This window comes from Ovis canadensis, chromosome 11 (assembly GCF_042477335.2).
Source record: "Ovis canadensis isolate MfBH-ARS-UI-01 breed Bighorn chromosome 11, ARS-UI_OviCan_v2, whole genome shotgun sequence".
In the NCBI taxonomy this organism is placed as follows: Eukaryota; Metazoa; Chordata; class Mammalia; order Artiodactyla; family Bovidae; genus Ovis; species Ovis canadensis.
Genome location: NC_091255.1, coordinates 28,725,607 through 28,740,301, shown reverse-complemented (window position 1 = coordinate 28,740,301; position 14,695 = coordinate 28,725,607). Strand labels below are relative to the sequence as shown.

The 14,695-nt window shown below is 55.3% G+C and overlaps 2 protein-coding genes across 16 annotated transcripts; both read left to right on the top strand.

Annotated features, from left to right (window-relative positions):
• The first annotated feature begins 365 nt into the window (after positions 1–365).
• On the top strand, positions 366–4,562 carry RAB34 (RAB34, member RAS oncogene family). 13 transcript variants are annotated; one of them, XM_069542727.1, is made up of 11 exons: positions 366–539; positions 1,196–1,420; positions 1,646–1,737; positions 2,784–2,849; positions 2,937–3,038; positions 3,155–3,219; positions 3,347–3,398; positions 3,581–3,662; positions 3,748–3,838; positions 3,964–4,071; positions 4,153–4,562. In XM_069542727.1, the coding sequence occupies exons 2-11, from the start codon at positions 1,367–1,369 to the stop codon at positions 4,218–4,220; spliced, it is 780 nt and encodes a 259-aa protein (XP_069398828.1). In that variant the 5' UTR covers positions 366–539; positions 1,196–1,366; the 3' UTR covers positions 4,221–4,562. The 13 variants fall into 13 exon arrangements, with proteins under 13 accessions (XP_069398828.1, XP_069398824.1, XP_069398833.1 ...); XM_069542723.1 differs by having other exon boundaries at positions 370–539; positions 2,781–2,849; XM_069542729.1 differs by having other exon boundaries at positions 475–626.
• Positions 4,563–6,290: 1,728 nt separating this feature from the next.
• Positions 6,291–13,945, top strand: PROCA1 (protein interacting with cyclin A1). 3 transcript variants are annotated; one of them, XM_069542718.1, is made up of 5 exons: positions 6,291–6,782; positions 10,174–10,260; positions 12,258–12,393; positions 12,658–12,813; positions 12,915–13,945. In XM_069542718.1, exons 1-5 carry the CDS (start codon positions 6,695–6,697, stop codon positions 13,585–13,587), a joined length of 1,140 nt encoding a protein of 379 aa, XP_069398819.1. In that variant the 5' UTR covers positions 6,291–6,694; the 3' UTR covers positions 13,588–13,945. The 3 variants fall into 3 exon arrangements, with proteins under 3 accessions (XP_069398819.1, XP_069398822.1, XP_069398821.1); XM_069542720.1 differs by lacking the exon at positions 6,291–6,782 and adding an exon at positions 7,354–7,455; XM_069542721.1 differs by lacking the exon at positions 10,174–10,260 and having other exon boundaries at positions 6,325–6,782.
• The last annotated feature ends 750 nt before the right edge of the window (positions 13,946–14,695 follow it).

Genomic DNA, 14,695 nt, shown 5'->3' with positions numbered 1-14,695 from the left:
ACAGGGGGGCCTGGCGTGCTGGGATTCATGGGGTCGCAAAGAGTCGGACACGACTAAGCGACTGTACTGAACCCCTCTTCTAGCCTGCAGAATGCAAAAAGGGAAAGTCCTGGGGGAGTGGGGGTAGATTACATTGGGATCGGAGCGAAGGAGGCCCGTGCCAAAGGAGAGTCCCCCCCTCCCCCCACAAAGGAGGAAATTCTCGGTCCCCTAGACCTCCTTTATCCTCCATCAAGGGAGGCAGCTTGATCTTCGGCCCCTCAGGCCTCCAATCTACACGGCAGCCTTGGAGGAATAGGCACCAGATTCGGACACCTCTCTCCTCAGTGGGTACCTCGTTCCTACCCTGGCATCGACACCTCCCAGGGCAGAAGGGCGAGCGGGAGCAGACCCTATGAGTCATGTCCTGGGCCTGCAGTTGACGAGGGAAGCGCCGCCTCTCCTAGGGCCCCTTCTCTCCCCCTTTCCCCTCCCGCTGGTTCCTGGCGCAGGCAGATGCTGCGCAGCGATCGCCGATTCCCCTTCACCAGTTCGCCGGGGTAAGGGTCGCCTTGGAGGCTCCTCCCCGCACAGGAGATGCTGGGGAGAGACTTGGGGAATCCCGCTCTCGGCAGGTTGCAACCTGGGTGAGGGCGCACCCGGAGCCCTGGCAAGTCAGTCTGGCAGGGAAGCCTGACCTGGGGCAGCACTCGGGGAAGAGAAGAGGGGGAGGCCGGGGCGGGCAGCGAGGCCGGGAGTTGCCGGGAGAGGGGCGGGGGGCGGCCCTTTTCCAGGAATTTCCGGGGATCAAGTTACAGCGTTGGCGGAGGGAGAGCCGAGTGGGACGCCAGGCCCTGCGGCGGACTGGGCCCCTCGCCCCCTTCTGCAGCAGTCCCCCGGCCGCACGGTGGGGTCCCTGCACACACTGACCCCGTGTGGCGGGGCCGCTCAGCGCCCCCCGGCTGCTCTGTTATGGTAGGGCCGCCTCAACCCCGAGTTGTCGTCGGGTCTCCAAGGCCTCGAGTTATCGTAGGAACTATCCGACCCCGAGTTATTGTAGGGTCTGCGCGGACTCGGGTCCCCCCAGACGGGACTCCTCGCCCTCACTTGGAGGCCGAGGGATCTCCCAGGCCCCGAGTCGTCCTAGGGACGCCCCGGGCCCGGGTGATTGTGGGTTCGCCCCGGCCCCCGGTGATTGTCTCATCCCCGTGGCCAGCGGTGGTCGTAGCGTCCCGGAGGCCACGGGCTCCCGTAGGCTCTCCGTGGCCCAGAGTTATAGTCGGGACCCCTCGGTCGCGGGTGATTGTCGGGTCTCCACGGGCCCGGGTCGCCGGGGCGCATCAGGCCTCCGCGCCTTCTCAGGGCGCCCCGCAAGTACGCAGGCAAGATGAACATTCTGGCGCCGGTGCGGAGGGACCGCGTCCTGACGAAGCTGCCCCAGGTAGGCGCCAGGGCCACGTCGGGCTTCGGGCGGCGGTGGGTGTGGGCCGGGAGAAGGCGGCACCGGACCGGGCTTAGGCCCAACCCTGCCGCCCAGCTAGGCCAGCTGCTTCTGGGTGGTCCGTTCCCCACCCCCACCCTCCCGCCCCGCCCGGGGCTGCACATGTATGTGTGGCGGGCTGAGGGCCAGGAATGGGTGAGTCCCATTCTCTTCCACTCCACCCAGTGCCTGAGGAAGGAGGCCGCTTTGCACGTGCACAAAGACTTCCAGCCCCGCGTCACCTGCGCCTGCCAGGAGCACAGGACAGGCACCGTGGGGTGAGTTAGAGACACCCGGAAGGAAGAAACGGAGTCCCAGGAAACCTGCTGTCAAAGCAAGGGTGCAAAGCCAAGAGCTGCAGGCTCCATTTCGGTCCCTGCCAGCCACACTGTTGTTCCCCTTAGCGTGCCCCTGTGCTCCCCTTCCTTCCAGCTGGGTTGTGGGAAGTCCTAAGAGATGGGGTGGGGTAGGAAGGTGGCAGTTTAATTCCTGACACAGGGAAGGGATCCAACTTAAGGCTGTGGTCACCGGCCTAGCTTCCCACACTCCATCTATTTGACCTCCATGACAGTGAGCTGTCCTAGAGGGATAAGTCCCATTGTGGGTTAAAAAAAAAAAAGATAATACTGTTAACAGTTGCCACCATTAATTGAGCATGTACTGTGTGCCAGACAGTGTGTTGCATATAACTATTGTCTGTTATTAAATGGAAAATACCAGTTTTAAGTTGTATCCTGGGGAGGGAGGGAGAGATGTTGGAATGTATGTGTGTGTGTGTTGACTGGGAGGGGGTTCTTGGGTTGTTGTTTAGTCGCTTGGTGGTGTCCAACTCTTTGTGACCCCATGGTTCCTCTGTCCCTGGGATTTCCCAGGCAAGAACACTGGAGTGGGCTGCCATATCCTTCTCCAGAGGATCTTCTCTACCCAGGGATCGAACCTGGGTCTCCTGCTTGGCAGGCAGATTCTTTGCCACTGAGCCACTTGACCAGTCCAGAATATAGGACATTTATTTCATTTTAACTTTCACAACAACCCAATAAAATGTGTGTTAAATCCCCACTTAACAGATGTTGAAACTGAGGCTCAGAGAAGCTAAGAAACTTGTCCTGAGTCACACAGCTAGTAAGTGAGAGCTGGGATGCAAAATCAGTCTCTCTGACACTGAAGCAGAAACACTCCTCCCTAGCACATCTGTTCAGGCCTGGTGTCTATGGTAACCTCAGCCCAGGAGCAGCTCCCTTTGTGGACCTGCCCAGGAGCACTGGGACTCCTCTGAGTGAAGGAGCTAGAGCTCACTCTTTCCACCCACTCTTGTGTCCAGCAGATTTAAGATCTCCAAGGTCATTGTGGTGGGTGACCTGTCAGTGGGGAAGACTTGTCTCATTAATAGGTAAGAGGGTGCTGGAGCTGAAGGGGGTGGGCCCAAGCCTAGCCAGGCGGATTGGGCTCAGGACCAGAGCATCTGGTGCCCCCTCAGGTTCTGCAAAGACACCTTTGATAAGAACTACAAGGCCACCATTGGAGTGGACTTTGAGATGGAACGATTTGAGGTGTTGGGTGTCCCGTTCAGTCTGCAGCTGTGAGTTCTTTCCCCACTCCTTCCCGCCCTTGCTTCTCCCAGCGCCTGTTCCCCACCTCAGCCCCCAGCACCACCCTGCCTGGCACATACCTGTGTTCTTCCCACCTTCCTCCCAGCTGGGACACCGCTGGACAGGAGAGGTTCAAGTGCATTGCATCAACCTACTACCGAGGAGCTCAAGGTAAGCACCAGGGTGAAGTGAGGTAGGTGGGTACACCTGGCCTCTAGCCTAGGGCTGGAGGGATTGTGGAAATGAGCCAGTAGCATCTTCCCCAACAACCTGCAGCCGTTTTCTGCCACTCTTCCAGCCATCATCATTGTCTTCAACCTGAATGATGTGGCCTCCTTGGAGCATACCAAGTAAGTAAGCATGCTGAACTATAATGGGGGCTCTGAGAAGAGAAGGTTCAAAAAGAGGCGGGTCAGGAGTATGGAAGGGAAGGAGAAGAGTGCATCCAGGACCAAAGGGAGCGTCATTGGGCATAGAAGTGGGGGGAACCTATCTGGCTCCCTCATCCCTTGCTGTCCACTGTCTATGGCAGGCAGTGGCTAGCTGATGCGCTCAAGGAGAATGACCCTTCCAGTGTGCTTCTCTTCCTCGTGGGTTCCAAGAAGGACCTGAGTGTGAGTGTGCCAGTGGTGGGGGGAGGACTTCCCACCTTGACGAGGGAAACCCCACGCCCAGTGTCTGACTCTGACTTTCCCTCAGACTCCTGCTCAGTATCTACTGATGGAGAAAGATGCACTCAAGGTGGCCCAAGAGATGAAGGCCGAGTATTGGGCAGTCTCATCTCTCACTGGTGAGTCAGAGGCACCTGGCCTTCTGCTCTGGCCTTCCTGCCTGCCTTGCCTCTCACTCCTACACCTCCAGCTGTGCCCATTGGCCTGGAACCACCCCTGAGCTCCTATCTGCTCCCTGTGTCAGGTGAAAATGTCCGAGAGTTCTTCTTTCGTGTGGCGGCGCTGACCTTTGAGGTCAACGTGCTGGCTGAGCTGGAGAAATCGGGATCCCGGCGCATAGGGGATGTTGTCCGTGAGTGCCCACCTGGACGGGGGTGGCAGAGAGCACAGGGACTCTCCATCCTTGCCTCACTTATTTCTCACCCTTCTTCAGGCATCAACAGTGATGACAGCAACCTCTACCTAACTGCCAGCAAGAAGAAGCCCACGTGTTGCCCATGATGGGTAGGGGACTGTCCAGAGACTGCCTGCCCTGGGGCACTGTGCCACCTTGACTCCCCCAGAACTCAACCCCAGGACATTTGCACTGACTGTTTTTCCAGACCAAAGAGCTGCCTCTCGGTGGCAGTATCCCTGGAGAGGTACTTGGGACCATGCTAGTCAGTTCCTGCCCCCAGGCATTGTGTCAAAACCCGGATGCCCCTCTCTCTCCAAGGTGGCCAGTGCAGGGAGGTAAGAGGGCCCTGCTGCTCTTACTCAGCTGCTGGGCCCTCTAGGTTTCAGGATGCTTAATGGTCCTAGTCTCACACTATGCCTTATGTATTAAAATTTCTGTTATTAGCAGGTTAGGATCTGGAGTCCTTTGTGGGGGATCAGGGATGTGGAATGGGCAAGGCTATATGGTCATCTTAGGACTGGAGCCTTCTGCTGTGATTCTGGCCATTCTTGGCCCCTGGGCAGGGCTGAGGCAGGCTAGGAACTCAGGGACCACACGTAGAGGGATGCACCTGGCCCTCGCTGGATGACATCTGAGTGACCTTTGAGATCTTTAAGAGCCCTTTTCCTTTGGTCCTTTCCCCCCAAATGTCTCCTGCTACTTGGTGCTTCTATGTAAGTGTACCATTGGATAATATTTTTTTTCACCTTCTTCCTGCCTTTTAAAAAATACTTATCTAAGAAGTATTTTTTTAGAGTATGGAACACAGTGAGAAGTGAGTTTTGGGTGCTTTGTTGAGTTGACCAGAAGGCCCAGGAAGGTAGAGGCAGGGCTCTTACTTAGGAGATGTACTGATAACATCTATTTTAGTGATATAAACATAAAATTATGAGCAGCACATTTTTATATTTTAAAACAGTTAAAAACTAAACTGGATTAAAAATAAGACATTTTTCCCACTTAAAAAAAAAAAAGATGTGCTCTAAGCAGGAGGATCTGCGTTTGAAACCTTGCTGTATATCTTGGGACACTCAGACAAGTCACTTCTGCTCTGTGCCTTAGTTTCATCTCTGTTGTTATTATTTTCTTTTGTGGGGAATGTGTGCTGAGCAGTTTATGGGACCTCAGTTCCCTGACCAGAGATTGAACCCAGGCCACGGCAGTGAAAGACTGGAATCCTAACTAGGCAACCAGGAAACTCCCAGTTGCCTGCTCTGTAAAGGAGGAGCACGTTCATCATTCATTTCATGTTTGAAATAAGATAAAGCACTAATACATACATGCATGGGGGCATGCTAAGTCGCTTCAGTCGTGTCTGAGGCTTAGCGACCCCATGGACTGTAGCCTGCCAGCTTCCTCTGTCCATAGGATTCTCCAAGCAAGAAGACTGGAGTGGATTGCCATGCTCTCCTCCAGGGGATCTTCCCAACCCAGGGACGGGTTCTTTACCACTTGAGCCACCTGGGACGCCCCAATACATACATAAGAAGAGCTTAAAAACCTTAACTATTATAATAGTTTGGGTGAAGAGTGACCAAGAACCTGGCTCCCCATTGACATCTGACCCAGAGCCAGAGATTGGCTGGAAGTGTCTCAGATATTTGGGCACGAAAGGAAGGACACCTGTGGCTTGGTGTCATCATCCTAAGAGGCCAAGACAGGAACATCAATCCTAGTTCCCAGTAAGCAACCCCTCTGTCCTTTGCTACGGTTCTTACCTGCTATGCTATTCTGGAAGAGCTGGCATTTCTGCACACTCGCCCTTCCGCTTCCCCGCTCCTCCGACTCCATGTTGACATCTATATTGGGCAGTATTGTCACTGGGACAGGGAGCCGCATAGAAGTAGGAGTGGGTGCTTGGGGTGGCGGCCATCGCGGGGCTGGGATCACGTCTTCTTTCGCTGAGCTCCCGTGGAGGGGGCCTGCTGGGGGAGAGAAAGAGCGAGCCCGGCCTCCCGCCAGGGAAGGAGAGACCTTGAAATCCTGGATGGAGGATTGGAGATTGGTGGGAGTAGCTCCCCGGGCGGCCGCGCACGGACCCGAGTGTAGAGTGGGGGCGGGGCTAAGGGCTGCGGCTGGGTTCGGAAGAATTGGGAGGGGCCGGGAGGTTGAGAGAATGGCTGGGGCGGGGCTAAGAACGGGGTTGGGGCGGGGCTAGGTTCTGGGGGTAGGACTAAGCCGGGAGCAGATCTGGAGAGGAACTAGGGATGGGACTGAGGGCAGGGCCTGAGCGGCCGAGCTAAAGTTTAGGCCTGAGATACGGGGGAGGTGCTAAGGTTAAAGTGGAACAAAGAGGGAGGGGCCCGGAAGGAGCTAGGAGGCCCCGGATGAAGAGCGCCGCAGAAGCTCAGACTTGGGCTAAGACAACGCAGCCTAGAGCAGAGGGAGAGGGGAGACTGGGCAAGCATGAGGCGGAGTTAAGGGCTGGACTGGGGCGAAGCTGAGATTGGGGTTTACAGTGACCTCGGCCAAGCTGAGGTTCAGGGTTGGACTTCTGCGTGGAAGAGTCTTGTAGAGACGAAGAACTAGACTGAGAGATATGTGGGTCAGGACGACACTGAGGATTGAAAGGTGGACTAAGGAAAAAACTGAGGACGATACCAGCTCTTGGGACGAGAGCAGCACCGGTAAAGAGGGGGCGTGGCAGATTAGGGGAGGGCTTCCAGCTGGGGGGCGTGGCACGGGGGACTGGCCTGAGAACCCAAAGAGGGGGTGGAACCTGAGAGCCCGACGAAGGAGGCGGGGCCAAAGGCTGACTGGGGCGGAGTTAGGGCCTGGGGGCGGGCTCACTCTAGCCTTGGATCAATGATTGAGCAATAGGGACAGGAGAGCTGGAGAACCGCTTGTGGGTTGGACTGGGGTCGTCTGGTTGGAGCCAGAACTACGACCTCTGGTTGCAGGGGTGGAAGGCATTGCTGTGCCTCAGCCGCTAAGCAGGAAGTGAGGGGTTTGGCTGGAACCCATGGTCCAGTCACTGGGATTGGGGCCGGCGGTTCCATTGACTTTAGGGCAGGAAAAAATCTGGAAATTCCACTAGTGACATCACAATCGCCTCCAGAGGTGGGCGGGGCCAGGGCGGCATTTCCAAGGAAACCGGAGCTGCCCTGCCTAGCTCCCTCCTCTTCCCTCCTTCCCTTCCTTGGTTTTTCCCTCCCTTCCTTCCTCCTTCCCCTCTCCCTACCTCCCTCCCCCGTTCAGCTGCTCGGGCGCCCGATCTGGAACTCTAATCCCTGTGCCGCAAGGGCAGGGGGAGCTCCTCAGCTCGCAAGACTGGGAGGACTGTACAAATGAGCATCACCTGTGAGTTTTGAGTTAGGTCCCTGTACCTCGGTTAATGTCCTACTGAGAAAGAGACCTCAAGCTTCCCTCTTCCTTTTAAGCTCTCTCTCATTCAATGTCACTCATTCATTATGGGGTCTCCCCTATGGCCACCTCAATCACTTCTGCTGCAGGAGCTCCAGATTGTCTTCCTCAGATCTGAGAAGAGTTATTAAATCCCTCCCCTTGGCATTAGAGTTATGACCGTCAAGGCTTCTTGTGGATATGCTGGGGCGGGGTCGGGGTGGAGCGGGGCGGGGGGGCGGGGCGCGGTTAGTCAGTGGACCCTGCATATAAGCCTCTTCCATAGTAACTGAAGAGAGCGAGCAGAGTTTGGAATCTTGGTCCAGCTCAGGTCACTCTGGCCTGACCTTTAGGGTCCAGGCTGGATGAAGGAGGCTGTGGAGTCAGGATTGAGTAAAACCAGAGGGTGAGGAATTGGCTGTGTTAGAGGTGAAAAGCAGCTGTAGTGGGAAGTGATAGCTGGCAGGACAGGTTTTGGATAGGAACCACAAGTAGACAGGCATACTTGTGGTAGAAAGAGCATAGACTATGGAGCCAAGAAAATTGGATTTGAATCCTACCTCTGTCATCTATTAACTAGTTTCTTTGGACAAGTTACTTATTGTAAGTCTCTGTGTCCCCATCCATAAAATGTGCTTTGGTGAGGATTTAGAATCAATGGCATATTTTAAAAGCCCAGCACAGTGCCTGACCCTGGGAAAATGCTCATCCAAGGTCGATTTTCTTTCCCCAGAAAAGTCCCCAGATTTGAACTCTGGACAGAATCTCCAATGCCACAGCTTCTTGTGGCACCAATAGGGCTTTATTTTCTTCTATTCATGTGTTCATTCAGTCAACCAACTGGGGGACCAGTTATGTCATGATGAAGAGTTTGCACCTCATCCTGAAGGTAGTCGAACGCTATTAAAGAGGAGGAACATGGTGAACCAGTTTGGCTGCATTGTGAGGAGTGGATGTAGGGAGTGAGACAGAAGTTAGGGAGGCCAGGTGGGAGGCTACTCCAGCTGTCTGTGTCAGAGAAAATTGATAGGTTTGAATCAGAATTAGATGTGGGGACAAGTAGGCATGGCAAGACTTGGTCATTGAGTTGGTGAGAAGTGAGGCAAAGGATGATCCCTAGATTTCTAGCTGAGGTGTCTGTTGCTCTCTGAAATGTAAGTTACAAGAGACAGTGTTTTATGAAGGGTAGGGAGAAGATGGTGGGTTCATATGACATGTGCTGGTCTGATGTTTTGAGAATGTCTGAGAGGACATAGGCTATGTGCTCAGGAAAGCAGTATGCATTGGAGATCAAGATTTATGTCATTTTATTAGTGGATGTTGAAACTGTGGAAATGGATAACATTATCCAAGACAAGGCTGTAGAGTCTTCTGAGAAGGAGGCCGGCAAAAGAACCCTGGGCATCACCAATTTAAGGAGTACAGGCCAGCAAAGAAGTTAGGAAAGAATTAAAAGCTAGGAAGGAAGAAAGAAATGAGAGAGGTGTGTCATGAAAGCCAAAGAAGAGTCTGCAGAAGAAAGAGGTTGATTGATCAACAGGGTCAGTGAGATGAGGCAAAAAGAACGTCACTGGGTTTGGCTATGAGATCACTGGTGGCCTTTGCCTGGACTATTCTGATAGAAGGGCAGGGATGGCTGCCATGCTGTAGGTGGCTGGAGAAGACAAAGGTCAAGATTTAGCTCACTGAAGGTAGGGACTGGGCCTTCTTTGCTGGTGCCTAGTGAAGCTGTCCAATACATCTGTTAAATAAGGGAGTGAATAAACTTGGGTTGAAAAGGAAGAAGGGTGGCTATGCAGTGACATAAGGAGAAAGAGGGTTCACAGAATGTTTGGCTTGAAAATGTTCATAGCCTGTAAGAAAAAAAAACAAACATGAAAGAGGCAGAAGGTGAGAATTCTGTCTGGGACCTGGAGTCCAGGCGCTTGGGCAAGGAGGGAGGGACACTTCCCCGGGCTAGAAGTCGATGGGGGTGGGAACAGCCACAGATGAAGCCCACGAAATGATGCGTTGAGAGGAACAGTAGCGGGGTACACATGTCCAGGGAAGCATTCGGAGTTTCATTCATTTGAGTACTTCCTGTGCCATGGGAAACAGTTGGAGCTGACCAGGGAACTATAGAAGGGTGACCAAGTGCCACTGAAGGCCCAGCTGAAGTCCCAGAGCAGCCATCTCCTTTCCTTAAGCAGGACTCAGTCTGGTACCCTCAAAGGACCAAGCTAACTGTAGGAAGGAAAAGGAAGTGCAGACTTTACTCTGCAGTTGCTGATGGAGCTGCTGTCGTGCAGGAGTTTCTTTGGGGACATCCTGGGACAATCCCTTCCCCGAAACTGTCCCTTCTTACCTAGACTCTGGCTCACTCCTGTCCTTCCCTCCAGATCCTACTGTTATGCTTCTTTCAAGAAGCCCCACGCCCCCATTTCAGTGGGTGTCTTTGCTCCCACAGAACTTCCTCCCCACCCTGCCCTATCAGGGCCTGCCTCACACCACTGTCAGGTACTGTTACACAGACTGTGTCTCCTTTCCTCATCCCCTCCCCCAGCCCCTGTTGAGAGCAGGGACTATTGTCTTTTAATCTCTGCATCTCCTGGGGGCTGTCCCTGGAGCTTCTCAGGAGCTGTTTTCTGAGTGAATGGCGTGGGGAGGGGCTGCTGCTACCTCTGTGTACTCTCTCAGATATAAACAGGTTGCCCAGCTGGGGGAGAGGACACCTGCTGGCTAGTGTGGCGTCCAGCACAGATGCTTCTACTTTATCCTCTGAAGGTGGGTCCTCCTTCAAAGGGGGGGGCGCGGGGTGTGTGGAAATCTCTGGCCCCGGGGTCCCCCCACCCCCCACCTGGTGGTAGGCAGGAGGGAGGGAGGTGTTTGGTTCTGAAAGGGTCACCGAGCTGCCCTACACCAGCCCCTTCCCGGGCCCCGCAGAAAGCGTCACCCCTTCCTGGAGGCTGCAGTCACCCCTTTCCTTTGTATAGCCCTTTATGGTGCACAAGAATCTTTGACATATGTGAACTGAGTCCTCTTAACAACCCTGCAAAAGAGGTATTACCTTCATTCCCATTTTGTGAGTAAGGAAATGAAGGCTCAGAGAAGTAAAGTAACTTGCCCCTAGGTCACCCAACTCAACCTGGACTCAGGCCTGACTACAAATTCAGGGCAGTTCCACTCTGCTGCCCTTTGCTGCAGTTCAGCAGTGCTGGAGAAACCCTGAGGCAGTGGTGATGGTGTTCCAAGGTCCTGCCTCCCATGCAGGACTCATTCCCCTGCCGTTGGAGAAGGCGCATGGGAGGAAAGGAAGCACAAAGGGAGGCCACTAAGTGGATCAGGGTGTATGGGGGACCCAGGGCCCCCACAGCCTGGTGGGGGGAAGGGAAGGGACGTGGAAGGTGGGGAAGGCTCAGACCAAGCTTCTGTCACACCCCTCAAGTCCTTTAAGGTCACCTGGAGTAACTTTAAGGCCAGCCTGAGTTAACTGCTGGCTGGAGGCCAGTATGAAGTCTTGCCCCAGTTCCATCCCATGTAGGGACTGGATAAAGGCACAGTCCTTCTGGCCTGTTCTGAGGGAGTCAGCCAGCCACAGCACCCCAAGCCAGGCAGCCCTGGAACTCACGAGTACCAGGAGCCGAGGTTCAGGGGGAACCTGCAGGAAGGTGCCCTGTCCCTTCGTGGGCTTATGTTGTAGATGGTGGCCCAAGGGGAACGCCGCTGGGGCCTTAGGCAGGGTCAGAGGTGAGGCGGTGGGAGTGAAGGCTGGGCAAGACCAGTGTGCATACAGGCTTGATGCATCCTAGCAAAAGAGGTAGGCATCTTTCCCTGGGGGCCTCCGCTAATTCCAGTCATCTCTTGGCAGCTTCTCCCCTGTGCCACCTACAAGGGTGCGTTGTTCAAGTTTGTGGCTCTAAGGACTGGGGAGAGAATGGATGGGGAATGGGAACTTGATAAGGAGGGAACAGGGAAAGAGTCAAGATTGAGTCTGGGAAAGGGGAAACAAGTGAGGGTGAGACAGGCATTGGAGGGAGAAGAGGCTTAGAGAAGAGTGGAGTAGAGACAGAAGCCCAGGGGTATGACGCTGGGGTGGGAGGGGGCGGTGGTGACCCTCAACCCGGCCTGCTCTAGCGGGCCCTGGGGCTGGAGTGGCTTCAAAGGCTGGGAGGGGTGGGACACCGGGCCTGTGTGGAACCAAAGATGCTGCTGGCTCCCCTCGGCCCTCCCCTCCCCGAGTTACTCTGTGCATGGGGTCAGCTGACAACTCTGAGCACTGGGTGAGGGGCAGGTGGGAGTCAGTGGAGGGCCCTGGGAAGGTGGGGCTCCCATAGAAGGCAGGGGAGGGGAAGAGGTGTTACCAGACAGCATGGGGCTGGTGGGGACCTTGGTGAGACACTGTCCTGGAAGTCTGCGAGGCACAGGCAGATTCACAGGCAATGGGCTGGGGAGAGGAGAGGCTGAGACCTAGGTGCTGTTGGGCTGAGCTACTGCTACCAAGCAGTAAGGACAGCTGTGTGTGCGTGTGTGGGTGGATGGCCCTGGCAGTCCAGTAGGGTTAGGACTCAGTGCTTTCAATGCTGGAGCCCTTGGGTTCAATCCCTCGTCAGGGGAACTAAGATCCCACAAGCTGCAAAGTGAGGCCAAAAACAAAACAACTGTGGGGGAGGGAGGGTGGTGGCACTGGGTGAGCCCGATGAAACCTTTAGACTGAGCTGTGAGCGGGGAGATCCAGGTGTGCTGCCATGGGCGCCGTGTGACCCAGGCTCTTATCCCCTCAGGTGAATTTAAGAGCACTGACAGGTGCTGCTGGAAACACAAGAAGTGTGCCGGGCACATCATCCGCCCCTTCTCCTCCGACTGTGTCCACCACGACGTACACCTGCACTCTCTCAGCCACTGTGACTGTGACTCGAGGTAAGGCCTCCTCCTCGGGAGACCCACAGCCCAGGAGAGACTCTTGGGCAGACCCAGGCCCAAAATGTCCACTGTGGCTCCCCACGTCAGCTCTGCCCTCCCGGCCCCAGCTTTGTAAGCCCGGCTCTGCTCCAGGGGCTGTGGGGTGGTCTTCCGGCAGCCTGGGCTGGGCATAGTGGAAGCCGCTGTCCCTTAGGCTTCTCGCTCTGGGCCCCTGGGGAGGCATGGAGGCATGGGAGCCAGGCTGAGTCCCTTGTGTGGCAGGCTGAAGGACTGCTCAGAGAAGACGAATAGCAGCTCTGGAGATGTGGGCCCAACCTGCTCCCGAGACGTGGACTCAACCTGTTTCGACATCATCCAGTCCCCATGCTTTGAGCTCATCCCAGAGGAAGAGTGTGTGGAGCGGTTCTGGTATGGCTGGTGAGTTCTGGCAGGTGGAAAGGGGGCACTGGCCCCCACATTCTGTCAGTCACCTTGCCCTGCCCTCCTCAATCATCTTTGCCTGCCCCCCTCCCTCGCAGGTGCAAGAGCTACAGGCCTGTCTCCGTGGCAGTGATCCACCACCCCATCCACCATGAGTGTGGGGCAGATGACCTAAACCAAGAAGAGGAGGAGGAGGAGGAGGAGGAGGAGGAAAGCAAGGCTCCCATCCCAACCCAGGTGGGACCCACCCCCACTGACACCCCCACTGACACAGGCGTGAGCATGATCACGGGTGCCCCTGACTCAGCAGCTCCCATCACCATCTGGCGTTCTGAAAGCCCCTCTGGGAAGTCCCAGGGCAACAGGGTGATCAAGAAGATAAAGAAAAAAAAAGAGAAAGACAAGGAGGAGGAGACGGACGAAAAGGAAAAAGCAAAGGTGAAGAAAAAAGTCAAGAAGGGCAAGTTGACGAAGAAGAAAAGCCCAGTTAAATCAGAATCACCTCCAGACTTAAGCCGATCATTAAGCCCAAGAGAGTTGGCCAGGATGTCAGAGTCCAGCCCAGACAGCCGGCAGGATCTGGAGAGTGAGGACAGTTACAATGACCCTGGGCGGGAGGAACCCTCCAGCGAGGATATTGTGGAGTCTTCATCACCCAGGAAGAAAGAGAAGAACGGGGTCCAGGTCAAGAAGCCCGGCTTGAAGACCTCACCAGTCAAGAAGATCAACAAGAGGAGATCTCCCCCAGCATCAAACCCCAATCTCAGTTGAGGCGACCAGGGTGAAGAATAAATGCGATCAAGCCTGTAGCTGACCCCCTGCTTCTCTCTCCCTCCAACCTGGCTACTTGTGGGGGCAGGGGGCGGGCTCTGGGCATGGCTGGAGCCAAAGGGCTAAGGGGCTGCGGGAGTTTCTGAAGGGTGGTCCGTCTTTCAAGAGGTCCAGAGAAGGTAGGTGGGTTGGCAGGGAAGGGGCAGAGCCTGTTTTCTCTGTAACATCCTAGGTCCAGGCACAAGTGGGTGGGAAGGCGACTTCCTGTCGACCAGGAGACAGGTCTGTGTGAAATTGACCTGGTGACAGGCAGTACTGTGTGCAGTGATACCCCTAATAAATTGAACCTTTTAACCCACTCTGTGCCACTGTGCCTGGCCTTTCCCTACTCTTAAGTGGCCCTGGGGAAGGTGCTGGTGGCATCGAAGGGAACACAATCTTCCCTTGTGCAGCTGGTTGGCCCTGCTCTCGCTCAGCCCTTCCAAACGGGCCCACCCCCACTTCCGTAAGAGATTTATGTCTTTAGTTTTTGGCTGCACTGGCTCTTCGGTGCTGTGCTCAGGCTTCTCTGGTTGCGGAGCATGGGCTCAGTGGGATCTTCCTGGGCCAGGGATCGAGCCCGTGTCCCCCGCATCAGCAGGCATCAGGCAAGTCCCCCTTCTAGAAACCTTTTATACTGAAGGGAAAGGAACTGAATTCCTGTCAGAAGGCAAGCCCCTCTCCCCAACTTCTACCAAGAAACAAGCCAAAGGGATCTTGAATGAAGATGTCAGGTGGGAAGCCCACCATGTATGGGCAGCAGTCCTCAGAGAAAAGGGAGGGGAAAGCCTTGCTTTCCCAGGGCTGTGAGACAAAAAGTGAAGGAACACAGGAAGATCAATTCAGAACTAAAGAGGCAGTGGGCTAAACGAAGGGACCCTCGCCAGGGCTGTGTGGGCAGGACCAGGTGAGTGTAGGGGCCTGTCCTGGGGTGGCTCATGTAGAGGTCAGATCTCAAGGCCCAGTCAGCTATAAGTGGGGAGAGGCGCAGGGCTCAAGTGGAGAAACCCATATTGACTTTTGGCCTTTCCCTGGCATGGCAGAGAAGACCAGAAGGTAGTAGACGGGG